We start from the raw sequence: 24303 nt of genomic DNA, 5'->3' as shown, positions 1-24303 counted from the left end.
GTGAGATACAAACAACACATACGGGCGCCTCACTTCGTCCTCGTCTGCTTAGCGCCGTAACCTTTGTTGTTAAGTCATGAATCAACTAGCTCAGCAACAAGTTCTGTTGCTGATGAATGAAGTTTAACAGTGTCAGTAACTGAAAACCAAACTGAAAAAATAAACGAAGAAAGAAACTGGCGTTTTCATTATTCCGCTTATATAACTCTTAATTGTGATTCCCTATACGAGTATACTTGCCTTTCATCATTTTATTCTTCTGTTAGCTGCGTCCATACTGATCGAGTCGTCGTTTTCTGCAAGTTTTGCCGCACCTGGCTGGGCTTGCCTCAACAGTATAGCCCACTCCCTTTTCAGGCGCTCGGTGCTATCTCCGTCAGCAGTACGTCTCCAGCTCTTCTCGGGCCAATTTGCGTTTCCTCTTGTCACAAGCATTAATCTTCATTGCCTTCACGCCACTGTATATAGTTCTCGTCTCTTCTCATTACGCAGCCAAGCCATCTTGTTTCTGCATCTTAACCCTCGGGTCCAATGTTCGTGACTTTCACTCGCCCCTGCATGCAGTCCTTCCGAACTCTTGTTACTCGCCATGTATATATCTCAAGCACCCTCATTTCAGCCACTTGGGGCCTTTTATCTAAAACTTTACATCCCGATTGCCTCGGTTCCATGCAATAACGCTGGTCGCACCACTGTCTTTTAAGGTTTTCCTTTAATACTTGACCGATATTTTCTCGTCTCAAAGAACCCCGTGAGGCGTGTCCATTGACAGCAGTGATGAAAAAGAAGAAGGATGAAATAAACAGGCAGGCGCGACCATAACTACGTCGTCAGCGCCTGCTTAATTTATTAGTGAAACCTGTCAGCCGCACAGCGCTCAAGAGCACTTGCACCGAGTTCAACGACCTATATGCCCCTTTCTTCGCTCTATAGCTGAGTTCGTGACGTCAGCGAGTCATTAGCTGTCGCACAACCATATTCGTTGACCTCCGACCTATTCATAAGTTTTCTGCGCAGACGTGCGTCGCATAAGAGGAATAAAATGAGGAACCTATAACAACAAAACAGCCATACAGACCGCGCTATGCACTCCTGGACAGTGATCGACGCGCGCGTGTTGCGAATTCTTTTCACCCTTCATCGGCGCGTGCTTTCTTTTTTTTTTTTCTTTCACCGGCCATTTTTTCGTTTGTCCCTCGTACTCGGTGCCGATGAGCTTCAGTTTTATTATTTTCACCGAATTTGACGAGATGAGTGCTTTCCGACGGCCTGTCGGGTATATGAGTCGGCATACTTTCTCACTTTCATTTGTTCTTGTTTTTATTTCCAGCGCTGGCACGTGAGTACTCCGTTCCTATCCGTAATGTAATGTCGGGAGCATGAGCAACGTGATTATGAAATGCTTATTGACTATTAGTACCGTTCACTGAAAAGTAAGAACATCCTTATACAATAGTTAATGACGCATTAGTAATTAGAAAAAAATATGGCCGTTACTTCGCCCCTAAATCTAGCTTGCTCACGGATGTTCACGATGTGCTCCGAAAGATCATTCCAGTGGATGATAGTCTGCGGCTAAGCGGGTGAATTAAATGCGACGGTCCTACCAGAAATGCTTTGGAAGCTTGGATGGTGCTTAAACGACGTCAGATGCGGTAAGGTAGTACAAGCGGCAGCGTTGTATGATTTCACTATCTTGTGAAATATGCATATTATGGCGATTAATCTCCGCGATGGCAATGTAGAAGAAGACACCGATGATTTATTGTCTATTACGCTCGAGTGACGGTTGTATTTTAGTTTGGACTATAACGGTGGTGTAGAAGACGATGAAAAAGAAAACTATCACAACGAGCAGCATCAGCGTGTAAAATGTTGCTCACTTTTTCACGAAAGAACTTCCACGTTAAGTGCAGCAATTACAACCTACAATCTCATTTGCTATCGAAAAATTGCTTTAATTCAGGGGCGCTTGCGTAATGTCTATTACCACATTTCCCAACAACATTCAGGGCCAGTATTCACAAGAAAAGCTCTTACGCTAAAACTGTTCGTAAGAGCAGATTCCATCTAATCGTTATGACGGGCACATTATTAGCAAAGGGGACTTGTCAATAACAAACATCACTTACGAACGAAAAGCTTTGCGAATTCGGCCCCGGAGCCGTATCGGGCGTACATGAATGCTGTCGACGCTGCCGGGAGCCGAACCTGCGACCTAGTGCTGAACAGGTAAACCCCCTGAACTAAAACACTGCGTCGGGTCAGCATACGAACAGGCTAAACACCGCTGAAGAACGCAGGTGCTCGATTCACATCCCTCGTTCCGTACCTCCTGCAGTTTTTGCTTCAGATAGCCTTCACCCTTCCGGACCGTTTCTCGCACCAGACTTACTTCACTCACTGCGCTTCCAAGACGCCTTCATCAATAAGGTTCACGCGGATTCGGCTTACATCCTGTATTCTGTTTCAAAAGGGTGGCGACTTAACATCGCGCCTGTGAGATGCACGTACTGGGCGCCCCACTGCTGCACGAATCTGGCAGTGCCCAGCATTTGGGACCTAGACAATGACCGTGGAAGCTCCCCAAAACACAGATTACCGTATCGTGCTGCTCGTGGACTCTGACAAACAGGATTTTTTTTTTTTTTTAATATGGAAGCCGAAATGGCCTGCTGGAAGTTGCGTAGTGGAGTTGATTAGCCCTTCTTCTGAAGCGTCGGCACAACAGAGCACTCGTCGACCGACTCGGACCTTGACCAAGACGCCACTCTGGGATCGAGTCAACAAAGTGTGGCCCGACAACGCCCCCTCCTCGCCCACGGGGGCCTCGTGCTTGCCCCCTTTGAAAATAAAGGATATTCAGTCAATCAATCAACCTGACGTCGTGTCCGTAAACCCCGAGTTTGGCTTGCACAGCTCTCCCAAGGACGGGGTGCAAGCGAATGGCGGAGACCTCAAGGCCCGGCCGTAAGTTTATATCTACCTTGCCCTACAATCGCCGAGAGGGAGCGAACGACGGAAGGACACGGATTCGTCGGCCTTTTGTTTTCTCTCCTTCCCGCGGTCGCTGGCTGCGGCGCGCGTCCCCTTCCCGTCGGCGTCATCGATCGAGCGGCGGCCGAACGAGCGCGCGGAACCTCGAGGCGGAAGTGCCGAGCACCGGACGCCTTCATTTCCGCCGCGCGCGTCCGCTCTCGGCGCGCCTCGGCTGCAGGGGCCACGCGAGGGCACAAAACGCCGCGAACACCGACCTGAACGACGCCGGGGGACAAGCCTACATTGTATACAAAGAAGTCGCGTTCTGCACTCTTGCCGGTCAAACAACGCACGCGAAGAGGCTCGCGAGTTCCTTCCCCCTCCTTCTTCTATAAGGCGGAAGGAGGAGGAGATTGGTGGCTGCAAGCGTACCTGGCATTGTGAAACGATAGTCGCAGCTTTTTGTTTGCGAGATGGGCAAAGCCACAGTCCACGAGTCGTTGATCATTTGCATGATCGCCTCGTGCAAATTATCAGACAGAACGAGACAGGCGAACAAGACAATGGGAACAATGATGAGTGCAGGACGCAATTTGGTTGATTGATTGATTGATTGATTGATTGATTGATTGATTGATTGATTGAGTGATTGATTGATTGATTGATTTAACTATTTTCAAAGTCCCAAAGCCGGAAATGCCATACTACGAGACTACATATATATATGTCGAAACCACGGGAGACAGCGGTAGTATAAAAAAGGGGAAGGGGACATGGTGAGCGCTCGTCTGAATTGTTTTTGACCCCCTGAAGTTTTTAAAGCAAAAGCTTCACTGGCCGCGAACTTGCGATTTCGCCGTGGCGGTGCTCCGAGGAGGCACATGAGGTCACAATGCGCGCCTCGCCGCGCATATTTCTCTCTCTCTCTCTCTGTCGTTCCCTAGTCCCTACTGCGCATGCGCCACTAGTAGCACCGAGCCACAGGTGTCGCAGCGCCGCGCCTTTCCGCTGCTGCCGTTTGGTATATGACGTCACACGCGTTCCTCGTCGTTGCGTTCGCCTCCGCTCGCTTCGCCAGCTGCGTCGCATGCCTGATAACATGTCGGAGGATTGCAAAGGATAGCTCGCGTGCGCCGCAACCGCAGTCGAGGCGGCAGTATGGACGGCGACAATTCTGATAAGCAGGAGGAGGCCTGGAATCGACATCGGAACGAGATGTAGAGGAAACGAATCGCCCAGGAAACAGACGAATAGCGCGCCGAACGACTGGCTAAACGCCGCAACATAGCTAGATAACCAGACTAACCTGGACTTGCAAATAAGATTAACCAAGGCTAACCATGCTATGCCTTAGCTTTCGCTATGTATATCCTGGCATAGCCGAGCTAAGCCACTGCCAATTTTTTTAACGTGTTTCTGCATTCCGCCTACGTCGGAACACCGCGACAGAGGCGAATCGAACCCGCGATCCCGCGATCAGTAGCGCAACGCGGATCGCAATGAGCTGGCACGCAGCTCATGAAGTACCGAGCGCATCATGCACCGTGCTCCCGCCTATATACCTAACCCAAGCAGCGCCCCGAATTGAACCACCGAACGAAACCGTTGACACCAGCTAACTAAATCTGCGTCACTTAAAGCTTCAGGAGGAGCCGAGAAACTTTCCTTTTAAACGACCAGGGGCTTCGCTGAAGTTACTGGGCTAACGGATAGCTGAACTATCGTGACTGAAACTGAAATAAACCTGGAAGAATGCCGTTCAGTTTGCACGTAGGCTCGCCTTGTGACCGCCTTGAATTCCCACCTCAGAAGCACGAATCATTATTTTATTATACTTTTACCTTTTTTTTTCACATACTGCAGAGTCCCTATAGGCGCAAGGTAGCGCGGAATCAAAGCCCAAGAGTAGATTTCGTGAGGGGAGACGCCGCGAGAACATAGCATGGCCGCACAGGACGAACTTTGGTGAGACCGACAGCTGAAAAAAAAAAAAAATGAACGCCCACGTAATCTAATTTCCGTTTGCGTCATGGTGTAAATCAACTTGAGGTATATATATATATATATATATATATATATATATATAATCTCTCCCTTGAAACGTGGGAGAGATTCAAGATCGCAGACTTTCCGGAACCGCTGCTTCCTGCAAGACAGTTTACCCAGTTCTGATTTATTATAAAGCCACTCGGCTCTTTCTTCCTGTCAGAATTTCGCAAAAGAAAAACCCAGAGGTTGCTCCTAAAATTATTGACATTATTAAAAAAAATCCTGCTTAGTTTTATTGCCTTCAGCAAAGGCTCTTTATAAAAGCTACTAGGGCCGACTTCGCAACGCTTTTCGTTTGTAAGTGCCGTTTGCCATTGGCTGGTCGTGTTATCAACCATGACGTTTGAGTGGCATCTAATCTTACGAACAGATTTAACGAACGAACTTTGTGGGAAAACGGGCCCTAAGAATTCACATTTTCATTCGTGAGTGCTATTCGCCATTGTCTGGCCGCGTATCCTAACGATATGTCTGGCATCAGGATTGGCTGGAAAATACTCTTAGCTATTCGCCATTGTCTGGCCGCGTACCCTAATGATATGTCTGGCATCAGGATTGGCTGGAAAATACTCTTAGCTATTCGCCATTGTCTGGCCGCGTACCTTAGTGATATGTCTGGCATCAGGATTGGCTGGAAAATACTCTTAGGAACAATTCTAGCGTAAGAGCGTATGTTTTTTTAAGCAATTCCTGAATTCTATCTAGGGTCCGTATCTTATAAAGATTATTTTCCTCCTTGTTCGCTTCTTATCGTTGGTAGAGCCAGTCGCTGATATTACGGCGATAGTGGGGGTGATGTAACGACAAAGAGCAGTAGGAATTGAACTAATCGCTAGAAAACACTGTCCCTGATATTTTGTAATCTTATTTCCTTAATCCAACAAACGAATAAATTAAATAATACTTATCAAACAGATGGTAACGCCTCTTCTCTCGTCGGCCATATCCCATTTATACGTAGGTTCCCATGTCGCTCTTCGGCTGGTATAATGTAACGAGTTGTTTTGCTGTTTACCTTCTCGTTATCCTCCGCTTACGACCTGGCAATTCAGGTGATAAGGCAGACGGAACTCTGCTCGGACCCACTGAAGAAGCGTGATAAGTAAATGTAGTGAAATGTGCTTGTTGCATTACTTTGGACCTGGTTCTTTTATACTTGTGTGTAAATGCGGCCAACACCCCACCCCCCTTTTTTTTCAGTGAGCGAATGTGTATCCTACATTTAACAAGATTGCTGAAAGTCCTTGTGTCTCCCTTGCTCCCTTTCCCCTGCTTCCCCAATGCACCATGGTCGCTTTGATTCGGCGCAAGCAGTATAACCCTACACTCTATCGGGGGAGCCCGAGTATCTAGATACCTCGGAAATGAGCTTAAATATGGAACCACCAGTCCGTCCTACAGAAAGGAGTCCTCAGCATTCCCATGCTCTCTCTCTCTCTTTCTCTCTCTCTTGTTTTAAGGGCTCCTTAACATCTTGCCTTCAGGAGAATTCTCAAGAATGTTTTGACACCCGCGCGTTTGTTTGTCTACTTCCCCCTCCTCCATCAACGAATGCAGGTTAGCAGACCGGACTTTCTGTCCTCATTGATCTCAGTGAATTTATCCCTTCATTTGTCTCTCTCGCTCTCTTTCTTGTAAACTGACCTCCGTTTTTCCTGCTTACCAGAATCAATATCTTCGTTGCCTCCTCGGCGAAATAGCTCTCGCATATTCTCACTACGTGGCAAAACAAACGGCTTTCTTGAACATCGACCGTCGAATTTTACCGCTCATAGGAAGCAGTCGTTCAACACTCCGCCTGACAAGTCAGTATATTTATTGCGTTTCAGTGCATCACGCTTGATCATTTCCCTTCAAGAACGCATTCCCCATAGTCGTCCTCAGAGTCGACATTACAGCACTTCCGAATCTGATGACTTCAACGAAAACATTCCTAGCCTTTCCTTCCTTCTTTCTCTTTCCCGTCTGATCGATAACCTCAAAATTCTTCCGTTGATTCGAGCGAAGCACGAACTAGAGGAAAAACACCGCGTAGATAGCGAGAAAAGCGTCGCGCGAAAATGACAGGAGATCCAAACAACTCCGAGCCCAGACAGCCGCGACTCTGATCCCCTACAAGTCTTGGCAGGCGTTTCCTACAAGCGCGCCCTTTCGCAAGCAGACCGGATCAAGTCAGGGATTAAGAGCACGCCAACGAACGACTTGTTCCGTGATTTCCCCCAAGACTTCGATGTTGCTGCATAGCACCATGCAACGTTCTACAAACGTGTGCACGCGAAAACCCAAACAGTCAGAGAACTTCATCTGCTTGTCGGCTGCACGAGCGGGCATCGGAGCGCCTGCTGCAGAGCTCTTGAGGTTAGAAGCGACGAGCTTGGATCCCATTGGAGCAGCGGACTCTTTAAGTTGGCGGGAAGGTTGAATAAATTCTGTTTCACAAGTTTCTCGCTGTTCAGACGCGAAAGACTTGTCTTTTTAATTGCCGCGAATCGATGCTTGTGCGGCGTAACCTCCCTCCCCCTTATTTTTTTTTTCTCTTTTTTTTTCTTTTTTGACGTGGGTGCGAAGGTGGGAACGCATACCTACGCGCGCAACATCGTCCTAACCAAGATGCGAACACCACTATATCACTGTCGCCTGCATCTTCGGCATCCCCACCATCCATCTCTCAACATGTGCCTCCCTTGCCTCGCGACAAGCAGGCGCTTCTTTTCCGACTACGGTCTGGATTTGCCCTCACGCCAGACATGCTAGAAAAGTGGGACGCTCATACGCAAGACGTCGCGCCGAGCCAAGTCTGCGAGATGTTTGCGCTGGCGACCACGCACGTGGCGCCCTCCCTCGGCGACCGCACCTGCCACGACTGCAAGCGACCCGTGTATATCCACCGCCAGACTCCCGATGTGGGAATGTAATGCACGTGGAGCGGTGTGCAGAAAGCACCTCCTTCAGGAAGAGATACCTGAGCTACGAGGGGTGACCGGCTGGTGGACTAGAGGACTGTCCCGCTGCCCTGCAGTCTCTCTTGGCTTTTGCCAGGGAATCCGGGCTTTTACACCAGTCGTCCTGATTCTCGCATCTTCCCCCAATTTATTGGACACCTGCTGGCACATCTATGCAGTGTTGATGAGAATGCATCGTTCAAATTCCCGCCGAAACGGATCCACAATGGCGGCATTCAGCGGCGCGGCGCGTTACGGCAGCTGCCGGAGAAGTAAGTACTCTTTCTCGTATTTCGGCCTGCTTTCAGGGCATATCTTTGATTTTATGTTAAAGTCAATACAACAGCGAACGCGCAGAATACGAAATTTAAACTGTTCGCGCTCTTTTTTTTTTTTACGCTTCGTTTGCTTTCGCGTGTCCATTACGTCCGACGCTAGGACTCAACCCGGTTATTTTGAACGCGCTTTTGCGATGGCCTTCTTATGAACAGCAGACGAGTAGCGTTGGTATTTAGCGTCTTGTGGACGAAATCGCGTGTCATTTCTTCTTTAGGGGACCGGCCTCGCGTGTCTGATGAATTAGGCCGATAACTTTTCTTTCTTTAATCCATGGCCAAGACCCGCAAAACACCTGTCGCAGGTAGTCTCCTAGGGAAAAAAAAACATATCGATGTCCCTCGACCAGATATTGTGCGCATGCACAACGTCAACATGGGCGGTGTTGGCATGGAAGACCAAATGATAAGTTACTACAGGACAAAAGCACGCGTCAACAAGTGGACAATCAGAGCCATCTTTCACCTCTTCGACATTGCCCTCAGCAAAAAAAAACTCCTGGCTGCAGTACACGTGGGACATGGGCTACCTAAAGAAACAGCGGAAAGACCTACTCAAATATATGAAGTTCCGCCAATCTGTTGCTGAGACCCTCGTGGCTCAAGGGAAGAAGCAGGATGAAATGGAGAGTGAGAACGAAGCCGAGTGGCATCCGCCATCAAAGCAGGCTCTACTGTCTCCAGGAGAACCCCAAGAAAAGAGCACTAGCCACTGCCCAACGCTGGCAGACACTGCCAACGCTGCCCGTTGCAGACTACAGGGCTGCGACATGAAAACCAAGTTATGTTGCGCCAAATGTCGGCTCTTCTTCTGCATCACAAAGGACAGAGGGTGTTTTGAAATTGCCCACAGGAAGTGAACACAACAGCGAAATTTTTGTTGAGCAGAGGAATGCTCTTTTTCTGTACTTTATTCACTACTTTGCCTTTCGAGTTAATAAAACATTTTTGCACACGAGTTTGAGCGCAATATCTGCGGTACGTCATTACATACATGCTGGGTGAAAAAAGACCGGGTAGCATCCCCTGCAGTGTCCAATATATTGGACATCGCGCTGAGCTGAAACTATTAGGGCTATTGAAAAAAAATATTTAACACTTTTCACCTTCATAGCCCTACTGACTTGTTCTGAATGTTTGGGGAAAATATGTGCGCTCAAATGCATCACGGGTCTCAGGAGGCTATAGCAGCGTCTTTAAAGATCAATTAAAGAGTTCCCTGAAATGCTTGGTAAATTCATCCGGGTTTTATATTTCCGTCTGCGCCATCAAAACTGCTGTGCACTGTAACTTTCAACACTCCCTAAAGCAAGTGTGTCGCGCACTGTATACAGAAACAGAGTTTATCATTCCACAAAGCGGCTTCAACACGTTCTGCTGCGGCTTAGCGAGGACCTCTTGTCCGGAACAATAGCGATAGCACAGCCGCAACTTCGATCCGACTCACCACACCATGATTACATATGTATGCACTGCGTTTCTGCAAGATAGTTTGCTGCGACGGGAGAATTCGTGATGAGGGCGCCAGACACAACTGCTCGACACATGCGCGCCTGCTGCGCATGACCCTGTCTGCGCATGAGATCCTGCGCACCACCTGACGTCATTAGGCAGTGTACGCCAGCTGCGTAGCAGCGCCGTTCATTGTAATTCACTGTGCGCGGCGAAATATGAAATCGTGACGTCACTGATCGACTCTCATTTCAACGTCGTCGATCTGAAGAACTCGCCGCCACGCTTCACTAGACCGCCTGGCGGCAGACGACGCTAAACGCAGCCGTTACCAGCAAATTCTTTCTTTCTTTCTTTCTTTCTTTCTTTCTTTCTTTCTTTCTTTCTTTCTTTCTTTCTTTCTTTCTTTCTTTCTTTCTTTCTTTTTTGTCTTATTCTCGAAAGTGGTGCACGCTTTATAAAAATGCTATAGGGGCTCGGCTGGTTAGTGTTCCATATCATTGAAATTTGCAGACGGCGTTTCAATAAGTGCAGGTTTACTTAATGCTTAATGCGTCATAGCGACCTGTATACGGTGGCAAAAATGCGTTTTACAGGATTTAGAGAACTTAAAATAATTAGTTTATTAGTTTCTTTTTGCTTGATGAAGTTTCAGAAAGCTCCTCGAAATATATAGCATATTCGCAATATTACTTTAGCGGTGTACAGGGAGACCCTTCCCAAATAATAATTGTTACAACGCAAGCCAGGACAAGAGAAAACGCCGAGAAGGGCGCTCTTTAATATTAACAAAAACCCGTGTTACTTCAAATAGCAAGTTGTACTTAATGTTGGCATTGGCACGTGAAACCTCTTGTCTGGATCTTCTTGTGCGACATACATGCCTCCGAGATACGAAGTCACGCAATATAACTTACTTGCCATAAGAAGTTATAGATGGTTGTTCCCGATGGTTCGCGCCATTTTGCCTGAAGCCCCTTGTGTGCGATGTGTGTAATCATACAAAAAAAAACAGAAAAAATGCAAGGGAGTCCACCAAAATCCCGAGGCAATAGCCGTCATTCGGCGAGTGTATGCTAGATGGTGACACCGATCCGAACCTCAGCAAACACAGAGCCACTTCACCAAGAGGCACAGTATTTGAGCCTTGCCAGCGCAAGTTACGGCAGTAAATGTGCATCTGAAGTGGCGATTGATGGGTAATTAAGAGCACGTAACGTCAGCGGCACCGGGTGCATGCGGTACCTGAACTTGCTGTCGCAAGTCCTTTCAACCGAAGTTGTACGCAAAGAGCCTTTATTATTATTTTCAACAAAACCGGTACTTGCGGGGCATCTGCTTCGTTTTCTGCGCTGCAACATTCAAGATCAGCAGCGGCAACTCTGACACACCTGGTTTAACAGACAGAGCCCGGTTCGGGGATACGAACACTTGCGCCCGAGAGCTTTCCTCTTCGAGTGTTTTCCTCTTCCTCCCATTTTGCATACAAATGAAAGAGGGAGAGAGAGAGACACACACGCCACCTGCGAGATCTTCGTTCGGGCTACGGCGCCGCGATAAACACATGCTTCGTCGTTCAGCCGGCGACCCCCAGAGTACATCGCGCGCGCGCACTCCGAAGCTGCTGCCGTTGAATGACGCGCTGCTGGCGGAGATCACGTGACTTGGCTGCGCACAACTGGTAGCGGGAGACTGTTGTGCGGCCTCGTTGGCCGGCCGAACATATAGGTGCGCGAAAGGAGCGATAGCATGTGTTTCTCGAGACGACGCGTGCAAGGTTTCTTCACGAGCTCCTTTCGAACAGCTCTTCTATTCAAGCGAAGCTTTCTTTGCGAAGCGTTCCGGACTTCCCTGGCCGTGGCTGCTGCTTCTGGTGTCTTTCCCAATAGATCATACTCTAAATAAATAAATAAATAAATAAATAAATAAATAAATAAATAAATAATGTCCACGACGGTGGGATTGAACCTCTGTCAGCAGGCCGATGCTCTAGCCATCAGGCTACAGTCGCAAGTACGCTTCTATCCTGCCAACGCCAACTAGTTCCTTGAGATTATTGAGATTATCGCCGCGCGTGTGGCAGACTGCGTACCGCGCGAAGCCACATGCGCGCGCGCGCAGGATTCTTTTTACGCGAGAGACGCAGGAACGAAATGGGCACGTTTATAACACTAAGATTAACCCCGTTTCACATAAACTTCAAGATGTTCGTTATATATATATATATATATATATATATATATATATATATATATATATATATATATATATATATATATATATATATATATATATATATATATATATATATATGTCAATTTCTGTTGCAGGAAACACATGACTGTCGAAGGCGTACGATTTCTTTTCGTTCTTTCTCTCTCTCTTTCTCTCTCTCTCTCTCTCTCTCTATCTCTCTCTAGCAGGCGTATACAATCGTCCAGCTTTCTGACAGATGACTTGTGGCTGGTGACGCTGGCACCTTTCTATACACGCACCTGTGCCGAGAATTGACGTTGTCTTAGTGCCAGCGAAGTGCGAGCCGCACATTGGAGCGTTCTCTTGAACAGCGGACCTAGCAGCGCATATAGCTTAGAACACGCGCTTTAACAAGCCTGTTTTTTTTTTTTTTCACCTAGCACAAGGAAACGGCATTTTTGCGTGCTCGTTGTTCGACCTACGTGCTGCTACTATCGCCTGTATATATACCGGCCACCTGGCCTCGTCGAGCTGCATCCTTACACAGTTCTTGTTTCCCGGGTGGTCTTCATTCAACGCTGTACTTCGTGCATTCTCTCGTAAATAAAAACGTGAATTAATTTGTGCATAAATGAAAGATAGATTGCGCGAGGCACTTGCTTGCTACGCGTGGAGAAGGAGTCCGGCAAGAGGCGGTGTAAGTGCTCGAACTAGTTGAAAACAAACCACGCGTGAGTGAATTTGCATGTAACATTATACCTCATTGTTTTCTGGCGTTCCCCTATACAACGTCCTTCTTCACTCTCTTGCTTGGTAAAGATTGTCACACATGCCTGAATGCGATAGACACACACAAAAAAAAGAAAATAAAGAAACAAGACTGCCTCTTTGTGCAGTTCCACTCCGATAAATTCCCGCTGCACTGCTTTTCACTAAAACAGCCGCGGGACGAGTTCCCATAAGAAACGCTGATTATGACATTGAAGCCAGACATGCTTAATTAACGCACGTCCATTTACTTGGATTCACGAGGCGTACACCAGCATCGAGACGCCCCCAAAATGTGTCACGAAATACACTGCAGCTGCCTGTATTCTTTATTTTTTTTCATATAGCCTTCCTTATGCACTGCAGTACAAAGCTACGTGGCCTGGCAATGGACCTTCTGGCATATATTGCAGTCGCGCACTACTCGTGCAAATAAATGACTCAGAAGCACTTGTGGCATATGGACCATTATAGTTCGTCGCAGCTGTACTTTGTTCTGACGTTATTCTTAATATGATCTGACATTGAGGTAGCTAGGGTGTCTAGATATAGGAATTATTATATTCGTCCAGGGTGGACGAAGATAATTATATTAACATTGTAAACGCCCGTTATGTCCTCGCGAATAAGAAACGCTTTCGCCGCACACCTTGGCTTAAAAAACGTAAACGGTTTTCCTGAAATTTTCGGCACTAAGTGCGCTCCGCCACATTTTACATTGGCCGAACTATATGGCGGCAGCGGTCATTATTGAAAGGACGACAAAGTACCACATGCGCGTCTAACTGTTTGCATGTTCCTTCGTCACCAGAATCATATCTATATCTTAAATCTCATGAACCGCACAAATTATATACGTATATACGCAGTGGTTAGAAATTTTTCTACGCCCTCATTATCGTGGCAGTCTGTAAAGTCTACGTTTACAATTACGAAATATATTGTGTTTTTGTTCGTGTCACCACCTTATCAGTTCAAAGCAGTATGTATAGTCATTCATATACTCCCACCACGTGCCTTTATTAGACGTGCCCGTCGCTTTATAGAGGCACCCTATGCTGTATCTCGCAGCGATGTGGCCTTATAGTCGAAGCTACGGCTTGCACAAGCCAATCAGAAGCGCGATCACGCACTTTGTGTCGAAAGCAGAGATACTTCTCCATGGACTGTCGCACGTGAGTACAAAACGCACGCGCTGCCGTTTTTGCAGTGCTTTTTTAGATGGGAGCAACGCGGAAGAAATGCGGGTTCGCCACAGTCCAAAGGACAATATGGCGGCGCCCATGGGAGAAAGTCATGTGCCCCTGCGCGTCAAGGTTTCGTATTCACCGACGTCTCTGCACAGCTTCGACCGCCATAATACGCCTCGCAGCTTCCACTTAAGCGCCACATTATTGCGAAACAAAGCATGCACGCATTATGTTTTAAAACAGCGTCACATAGGAGTGCAACGCTACAGCTGGCGTCAGCTAATGAGGAGCGCGATCGTGTGAGTGCACGCGTTCCCCCGCGTAACGTGTTTCTCCGCGCTTCAGAGCATCGTCCGCTCAACGTCCAGCGTCAGGGCAATTCCATGCAATGTCCGGCTGTCGTGAAACAACTAAGTAGAAATTTAAGCGCTTTGCAAACTCCCGTTCACGAAATTTAACAGTCGTGCTACGCAGGGCTCAGTTCGCTGTAGGGCGCTGTTGCGCAGGAAACCATTGCGCCCTCCGCAATACGTGCCAAGTCGGACATCGTTTGCGCGCTCCCGGCACAACACCGCGTCTCGGTGACTTTTCTTTCCGCGAGTACATACTGCGTACGTGAGCCCGTTAGCGTCGTGCACCGTTTCGTACGCTTTGCCGTGGGAAATGACTCTGGCTCGATCGATCCAATGGAGGCGTGGCTCACGCTGCTGCTGATCACGAGGTCTCTCGTTCGATTCCCGGCCACGCCGACGGCGGTGTTTCGACGTCGCAAAGAAAAAATAAGCCATGAAAAACAGTAGTACGTCTGGCACAATGAATCATATATATATATATATATATATATATATATATATATATATATATATATATATATATATATATATATATATATATATATAGCTGCAGAGCCTTCTTAAGGACATGAAGCAGTGAGCACACAAAAGTGCTTCACACACACATACAGAATATTGAGTATTCGAGGAATCAGTTCTCTACAATTATGCGTCTATATAAAACGGCACAGGGCTGAATTCAGTGCCATTAGAGGAATGCTCCGTCATAACAATAACCTCTTAAGATTTTCATCACACGGAATAACATACCGCAAGATGGGCCAGACAATTGTGTTTACAATCTGAACGTTCACATATATTCTAGATTACTCCCGCTACTAAGATAATAGCAGTCAGCGAGTGAAGCAGCGACTGCCCTTTTACTCATATTATTTTTTAATGTGCACTTGGCCCTATCAGCTATATCCATACCTCGCCCAGCTATGTGGCGCTAATCGCTAGTTAAGTACACCGAGGACCGCTTTGTTCAGAACTTACATCAAACGCGGAAAAAAATCCACTAACCGTAATTACAGAGCTCTAGAGGCTCTGTAACTTCGACTGCAAGACATTTATTCATTTTGCTTATTTGTTGAGTCAAACATCGTCCTCATTACAACCCACTTACACAGCAAAACGCAAGTGTATTACCCATGCTTTAGTCCTTTGTGCTTGCTAATCCTATATTAAATCTGCGCTGTTTCCGCATAACCAAGCATCAAATTTCGCATAATTAGTGAGTGTAACCGCCTCATCGCCTGCTTTAATTCCACGTGCTCCGTGTTCACGTCGAGTTATGACTTTCTTTTATCTCTCTTTCTTTTCTGTTATTAAACGCGAATATTGGAATATAAGTTCGGCATATAGTTCCGGCATGCACTTATTTTATTCTTAAGAGAAAATGCTAAGCTTTATAGTGCAGCCTATAGGTATCGAGCTTGAGCAAAGAGCGCAGTTTCTCCTACTTAGTAAGATTACACGCACCATTGTGTCATTATAGATCGTGCGCGAAATTAAGAAAAGATAATCAGACATAAGAAAAGATAATCATAAAAGAAATTAACAAGCTTACGATATGGTATCGTTCTTCTTCTTTGCTTTTCCTCTTTTATCTCGTGACGATGTTACAGAAGACTGCTAGCTCTATATACATATAGCCGACTACATTCAATGTATCTGGCGAGGAAGGTCTTGTTTGTCTCATACAGCCCCGGTCCATTCAGGTAGGACGCATAAACTATTAACTTATTAATTCCATATCGCATTTGTGCGGCACCGTATGACGAGATCCCGCGAAAGAATTTCCCGCCGTCACAAAATCAGAGAGGGGCCTGGCAGGCGGAGTAGCACACGCGGTAAGAAGGTTATAAACAGGGATAAGGTGCTTCAGAAAGGCTGGTCAACGTTTCGATAAGGGGGACCTGTCTTCATCAAAGGCGAAGCAAGGACTATTAAAGCAATTTATGAATTACTCGCATAGCCATATTAGTCAGAAAACGCAAGCACAATGCTATCTGTAGAGATTTAAAAGTATGCCACAATTGTCGACTATGCCATAATAAAAGAGTCGAAATAGTCACCTGCTGTAACAAGCCGGTGCATGAAGAAAGAAACAGAGAAAGACTCGTGACAACGCGCCACCGTTTGGGCTTTGTGCTGTGCTGACGGTTGCGAACTCGGACGTAACGCCTACGCCAACTGAAATTCGGTTGTAGAAGGTGACAGTACCTTCTTTTCATAATGGTCGTGTACGCATTACTACGCTAATCACACACTTGATGCACCCGCGTTCGAAAGCATTGCACCGAACTGTCAGATCGCGTTCATGCATAAACTGTAAACTTTTGAGCAAGACTCGCTTGCTTTAAAAAGCCCTTTTCAGCAGCAACATAATGTCGACGCATTACGGCCCTTGTAGCACGTCAACAACAATATAGCATTAAGGCATTTTTTATTTTGCTTCTATGTGCTGTTCTGCATCATCACAGCTCTCACAAAGCCAACAACTCTGCTCTATATTCTAGCACGGCCCTCTACCAAACCTCCTCGCCACCACCGCGTTCCGTCTTATTGAATTATAAATGCTTCTAAAGTGTTGATGCAAGTCTCGTCAAAATTAGATTAAACAATAATTTGTCGGACATGTTTCCTGATCTCCACGTCCGAACGAAGATATCCACGACTTAGCTACAGAAGTCACCACGAATATCTAATCTCTGATATTCACAAGCAGCGCTTCGAGACAATAGCTTAAAGGAGGAAACAGTTCAAAGGAAGAAAAGATACACGTGATCAAAAAGCAGGATGCACTTGCGACGTCCTGTACAAAGCCCAGCTGCCTAGTGTAAAGAAAAAGAAAAAGAAAAAAAGGAAAGAGCATATAGAAAAAGAAGACAAATGTGGCGTCATTTCCGGGCGGATGCTCATGAAAACAGGCTTCGAGATTTGCGACGAGTGCGATAAGCAGAAATCAAGAGGCCTTATGGGTCGGCTACTGCCCTCAGCTGCATGTTGGCCGCACTCCTTTATTTAGACGAATGTGCAGTAATCTGCCTGTAGAAGGCAACGTTGTTCGTGAGCCCACGCATGCCCACGTGCAAGTTAACTGTGCTACAAAAATGAGAAGTCTATCATTTCCTTACCCTAAAGGCTCCCAAAATTCACTTTACCTATTGCAACAACGCATCAGGCATTCCGACATTGACTAAACAGGCATTTCTAAATAATCATTCTTTGATTATTTTTGAAGTGTTTTGACTGGACCATCCTCTATAGTAATTCCTGCAAGAACTGCGACAGGACTCGACTGTGCGTCCAAGGCGGAGTCAGAACCGTTTCTTTACGAACACTGGCATCAATGGGCAAACAAGCAGCGCTTAAGAAACCATGTGTCGCAAGACCTCCAGAAAATATCCCGCTGTCCCGGCAACAGACGCCACGTTGTATATACGGGGCCAGACAGGGGTAAAGCGCAGGCGCAATGAGGCCCAGAGAACACCCCTCAGCCTCCGCGCGGGTTAGGCTTAGCCGTCCGGCAGTGCGCCTCAAGTGCACATTTTTACGAGCACACACCCCGAGCCGCCGCCGGCTCCCCTCCGTTGACGACGCGTCGCACGAGGCAGCGAAACAGGGACGCCCCGCCTGCCCAGCGCAGCGGCCGCCAACAGCTGCTGGTACTGTGAGGCGAACGCACTGCCTCTCTCCGCGTTTCGCATCGCGGTGATTCGCGCGCCTCTGTAAGCATTGTTTATCACTGCTTCGCAGCAAGGTTCAATGTGCTATCGAGCGCGACGCTAAATCTTCCACTCAGCCGGACTCCACAGACGACTGCTGCGTCCTCGCAACGCGAGCGCGACAATATACGCCGCACGCGTAGCTTCACCTAGCGCCCAAAAGCAATGAGGGAAAACGCCACTTACAGGTTGACACGCCGGCAGTTCGTCTGCCCTGCAGAGCTTGACGGCGGTCAGGAGAAGGAGCCCGATCGGGCCGACGACAGCCAGCAGCGACGCGCTGGGTGGCATCTCCGGCGAAAAGGATCCGCGTATTCGCGTCGCCGGGCAAGCGCACACGGTGTGGTGGACGAAGCTGGCTCGAGTCGGCGGTGAACGATCACCCGCTGGCCATGGTGGTAGCGCTGGACTCCCCCTTTTGTTTTTTGTTTTCTGTGTATTGCGTGCTGTGCGGGCCGAGCCACGTAAAGGGTCCGCTGCGCTCACAGCGACGGCACCACGGCGACGGTGCCGGTGTGCGGGCGGTGACCGCAGCGCCGCTGCGCTGGCCTCGGAGACGGAGGGAACTGCAGCGGCGGCGTTCTCGTCGCCGGCGTTAGCGGCGGCGACGGCTGTCGACGAAGCATGCGCAGGCCCAGAGCGGGAGTCAGCATAGGGGTCGCAAGCCTCCCCACGAAATCCACGTTTCACAAACAAAAACAATAATTGGCTCTAAATTCGCGTTTCCGAGATCGTTGCGTCACCCTGTGAGCAATATTAAAACTATATGATCTCTTAGGGCTAGGCCATTATAAATGTGTTGACGGTAGACGGCAATGTTTTTATGCGGAGCTTCGCAATCGGCTCAGTAGTGGTAGCGAGTTAGAGCAGAAGGCATGCAAGAGCCTCGCCGGATAGCGGTTCCTAGTGCTCCAAGTGCGGACGCGTCGATCGGCTTACGGGTTGACGGTGTCTTCTAGTCGTGATGGAAGTTTCTTCTCCGACTGGTTGAACGTAAACCAGCCGAATATCGCTGTTATGCAATGAGAAGCATGTACCTCCCATAAACTCCGATTCTTCTTCTTTTTCTTCGTCTGCAAAGAAGAGAATGCACGTGCTCATTAAGGGCAACTGTGCGACAAATCATGGGGTGTAAAGTTTAGCCTTAATGCCCGAGAAAATAAGCGCGAACGCACACAACGTGTGCATTGCTGTCGCCGTAATGTCGTACAGGTAGCAAGTTGCGCGTTCGATCTATTATTAATACTGCTCTCCTGAACACACACACACACACACACACACACACACACACACACACACACACACACACACACACACACACACACACACACACACCAAAATATCAATCGCCATTTGTACGCGGCGCATACCCCGAGGTAACGCATCGTCACTGTGATGGTAGATCAAGGCCACAGAGACGCTGACGCGGACTGATTTATTGAAAGCGAACGCTTTTACACAGCACTGGCTGGTCTATGGTCAGCAGAACATCAACGCCAGCGTTAAGAAGCGTCGAATAAAAATATAGAAAGGAAAGGACAAGTATCTGTTAGACGTACTGTGGTACATAAATGCCAAACGTCGTATTTGTTACATGTAGGTGATACATAAATGTCAAACTGAATTGAACTGAAGTGTAGTAAATAGAGTAGAACATCTGTTGCTAATCTGAAACATTGGGAGAATGACTTGCGCAGCGCTAAGGATTGGAGAAAGAAAACGTGGGTAAATTAAACTTTACATCATGTTAAGAGAAAGAATTGAAATTCGGCACGTTATGTAATGTTTCGAACAGACAACCAGTGATGTGAGCAACAACAACCATTGGCTAATACCCCGAGGTGGGTATGTGCCATGTGTGCCATGTGAAGGAAATCATGATCATCATCATCATCATCACCACCACCACCACCACCGTGCTCTATTCGAGCAGCAGAATGAATGCCAAGGAAGGGAACGTGACGCTGTCGAGGTCGGTAGAGAGAGAGAGAGAGAGAGATTGATTGATTTCTAATGAGCTGGGGTGACTTACTCGTAGGGTGGAGCCCCTAGTTCAGGGTCCCATTGGCTCGCGCCAATCCGCGTGCCCGCCGGATCAGCCGTCGCTGCTCTTGCGGGTCTAAGCTGGTCAGCGCAGTCTCCCAGAAGGAAGGTGAAGGTGAAGGAATAGGGGAGTAACGCGGAGGGTGTGGGCACTCCCAGGTGCAATGATATACTGTGGGCTTTGCTGCACAGTAGGGACAGTATGAAGGATATTGTGTTGGGTAAAAGAGGTGAAGATAAAAGAGGCAGGGAGATCAATTAGTTTGAAGCTGTCGCCACGCGACGGCATCTTCTCGGTTAAGGGAATTATGTGGTGGGGGGAAGTGTCTCCTGCTATCTCTGTAATGTTGTAGAGTTTCAGTGTATAGTTCAGTAGTTCTGTCGGTGCATCATCTGGGTTGGACAGCTCCTCCAATTGCGCCCGGTTAGTGAGGTCTCGGGCTACCGCATTAGCGCGTTCATTACCATGGAGAGAGGCGTGTCCAGGTGTCCAGACGATACGCACCTTGTGTAACGCTGTGGAGTGTAATGATGCAAGGGTGCGGTGTGTGTAGGATGTCACCCTCCCTTGTGCCAAAGTCCTGCAGGCGGTCTGTGAATGAGTGACCACTGTGATGGATCCATCCGGTGTCGGTATAGTTGAAGCGTGTACGATGGCTAGGGCGATAGCAGCCTCTTCCACTGTGCCACTGCCTACAATCTTGTCGGTAGAGTAATAGATGGAGTTATGGATAGGAGGGGGGACCTCGGCCGTTATTTCCAAAAGGCTCTTACGTAAGAACTGTTCATAAGAAAAAAATCCCTGACGATCCTGACACTGGACATAGTATCAGCGAAGGCAGTTATCCAATAGCAGAGAGCACTTATGAAATGTTCGCCCCCTCGCATGCAGGCCTGCCCGCCGTTCTCGAAGCCCCCGACGTTGCCTCCTCGCTTTGCTTCCAGTGGAGCACGGTGAGCAACTTCTGTCCAGGAAAGCATATCCGCTGACGTCATCGCTATCGCCATAACGTTGTACAGCTAGCAAGTTGCGCGTTATTGTGGTCAGCGCTTTCCCGACAGCACTGTGGACGCTGTAAATAGGACAACGATATGAACTCTGTGATGTCACTGCTGGGGCCAAATTCACAAAGCTTTTTTGTTCGTAAGTGCTGTTTGCTATTGGCTGGCTGCTTTCGCTAAAAATACGTTGGGCATCCCGATCGGCTGGTATCTGCTCTTGCGGACAATTCTAGCGTGAGAACGGTGTTCTAAATAGTTAATTACAGCGAGTCTGCACTACACTGCAGCGGCTGCCGACGAGCTCTGGTAGTTGCATAAACAGCTCAGAAATGGTTGATTCTGAAAACACAGCCACTTTCGAAAGGACTATGCCTCTCGGGAAAACTGTATTATCATCATCAGCGGCAGCAACAGCAACAGCAGCTTGTGATTATGTCCACTGCAAGATGTCCTCTCCCTGCCATGTCCAATTACCCGTCTACCGCTAGCTGATTCCAACTTTCGCCTGTTCATAATCTCATCACCCCACCTAATTTTCTGCCGTCCTCGACTGTGTTTCCCTTCTCTTAGCACCAATTCTGTAACTATAATGGTCCACCGGTTATCTACCCTACGCATTACATGACCTGCCAAGTTCTATTTCTTTCTCTTAATGTCAACTAGAATATCGGCTATATCACCGTTTACTCTCGGATCCACCACCGCTCTCTTTCCGTCTCTTAACCTTACCCCTAACACTTTTCATTCCACCGCTCTTTGCGCGGTTCTTAGCTTGTTCTCGAGCTTCTTTGCTAACCTCCGAGTCTGTGCCCCGTATGTTAGTACCGGTAGAATGCGATGATTGTACACTTTTCTTTTCAACGATAGTGGTAAGCTCCCCGCCAAGATTTGGTAATGCCTGCCGTATGCACTCCGACCCATTTTTATTCTTCTGTAAATTTTCTTCTCATGATCAGGGTCCCCTGTGAGTAATTGACCTAGATAAACGTACTCCTGTGCAATCTCTAGAGGCTGACTGGCGATCCTGAATTGTTGTTCCTTTGCCAGGATATTGAACATTATCTTTGTTTTCTGGATATTAATATTCGACCCCACTCTTACACTTTCTCGGTTAACGCGTCCTCAATCATTTGTTGCAATTCATCCCCAACGTGTTGCAATGTCATCTGCGAACCGAAGGTTGTTGAGATATCCGATGTCGATCCTTACGCCTAAGCCTTCCCAGTTTAATAGCTTGAATACTTCTTCCAAGAACGCAGTGACAGCATTGGAGAGATTGTTCTCCTTGTCTGACCCCTTTCTTTATAGGTATCTTTCTACTTTTCTCATGTAGAATTAAGGTAGCTGTGGAATCTCTGTAGATATTTTCCAAGATAGTTACGTAAGCGCTCTGTACTTCTTGATTACGTGATGCCTCTATGACTGCCGGTATCTCAACTGAATCAAATGCCTTTTCATAGGCTATGAAAGCCATATAGAGGGCTTGATTGTACTCCGCAGATATCTCGATTACCTGATTGATGACATGGAAGTGATCCATTGCAGAATATCCCTTCCTGAAACCATCCTGTTCTCTTGGTTGATTGAAGTCAAGTGTTGCCTTGATTCTAGTGGAAATTATCTTGGTGAATATTTTATACAATACAGAAAGCAAGGTAATGGGCCTATATTTCTTTAACGTCTCCCTTCTTATGAATTAGTATAATGTTAGTATAATACAGTACATTAGTACAATGTGACCTCCGTTATGTCACCGCTGGGGCCGAATTCACAAAACTTTTTGTTCATAACTGCTGTTTGCCATTGACTGGCTGCTTTCGATAATAATACGTTGGTCATACCGATCGGTTGGCATCTGCTCTTGCGTAAGGCATACGTAAGGCGTACGCCGTCCGAACTATAGAGTTTCATACAATAATTTCTGTAGGAAACTCTATGGGTCGAACGATGCGATCACGTGCGGCGCAGGCACGTGCCATCGTTGCCCGTTTTCTTGTATCTCTGCGGCGTCGTTTCGCCTTTGCGCCGTACAGTCAGCACGACCACATCAAACTTCACATTAAGCAAATGTGCTCCTACATATATCCGTACAAACACAGACATGCACGATCGCAGAACAATGATTGCAAGAGCTGCGCCCTATTTCTCCTCGCGTGGCCGTCATTACGACGGCCAGAGCCGCCATGCCCAGGGGTTCCGTGCTAGGAGGAAATCAGTTTGGAAACGCACGTTTTCGTATCCGCTCCAGGACACTTATCGCGTCGCCTGGCATATGCTGGCAGAGAGGCATGCGATTTATGTATGCTGTCGCTTGCTTCTTTCCGGTGCACTTTTCTCCCAGTACGCGTTAGATAATCCGAGAAACCTACAGTCAATACCTCGTAGTGCGATCACGTTGTACACGTCGAGGAGACCGAAACGGGAAGAGCACGGAAACAGGATTGCCAAAAGGAAAACGTTTGCAGCGTTCACAGGGAATGACCTTGTTGGGGACAAAGCGCGCGCGAATATATACCGGACTGTGTAAATGCCAGACGCTGCACCGCCTGTCGGAACTCGCGGCTACCTTCGGCTATAGTCGATTCAGAGCACTTCGGCAGCCAAGGTCTTGTCAGGCAAAGCTAAGCTTCATCGACTACGTCGGCCGCAATATGCTAAATGAAGCCCGAGTGTGACGACGAGGCTTGAAGGAGCCCTGAACAGAAACCCTTTTGAGATGCTTTAGAATGCATTCTGCCTGTTTAAGGTTCATTTCTTTCTCACGCTGAGACACTGTTCTCTATGCGGCGTTATTTTTTGTATTCTTTTGTGTGCGTATGTTACTCACAAAGCGAGCCTCTCATAAACGTCTCTAATAATGGCTCCACAATAAAAATAAGTGATCGCGCTATGCAGCTACACGTACGCCCGTACCTGCTGCTGCGATGACGAAATCATTGGTTCCAAGCACTTCCAAACTATTAAGAAAGAATTGCCCGCTTTTACATGTGAGTGTAAATTGCGAAAGGTAGCACGTAGCGAAAGGCGGCACGAGTTACTTTCGCGCCAGTAAACCAATATAATCAATCATAATCATTATACTTTCACAACAGTAGCCGTGCATGCATGGAAGGTCATTTCAGGTGATGCTATATGAGCTTTTTTTTTTTTTTAAAGGCGATATCCTTTCTCGGCTCATGGTGAAGTTTGTCAGCATACCTGACCTCCGGAGTGTCCGCCGAAGCGTCGTCACGCCATATGAAGACAAATTAAAGACAGATTGTTGCGTGGACAATGTTAAA

At 47.5% G+C, this 24303-nt stretch overlaps 1 protein-coding gene across 2 annotated transcripts in view; it reads right to left on the bottom strand.

Annotated features, from left to right (window-relative positions):
• Positions 1–19050, bottom strand: part of LOC135915280 (endosome/lysosome-associated apoptosis and autophagy regulator family member 2-like) — a 53439-nt gene extending 34389 nt beyond the window's left edge. For both annotated transcript variants that reach the window (XM_065448304.1, XM_065448305.1), the window contains exons 1-2: positions 18917–19050; positions 18164–18588 (exon numbers count right to left, since the gene is read on the bottom strand). In XM_065448304.1, the coding sequence (XP_065304376.1) occupies positions 18164–18268 (105 nt within the window). In that variant the 5' untranslated portion in view covers positions 18269–18588; positions 18917–19050. The remainder of the gene's footprint in view (positions 1–18163; positions 18589–18916) is intronic.
• Positions 19051–24303: the final 5253 nt, after the last annotated feature.

Source organism: Dermacentor albipictus, chromosome 5, assembly GCF_038994185.2.
Source record: "Dermacentor albipictus isolate Rhodes 1998 colony chromosome 5, USDA_Dalb.pri_finalv2, whole genome shotgun sequence".
Classification (NCBI taxonomy): domain Eukaryota; kingdom Metazoa; phylum Arthropoda; class Arachnida; order Ixodida; family Ixodidae; genus Dermacentor; species Dermacentor albipictus.
Note: the sequence above shows the minus strand (reverse complement) of the source record. Positions and strands in the feature narration are given on the sequence as shown.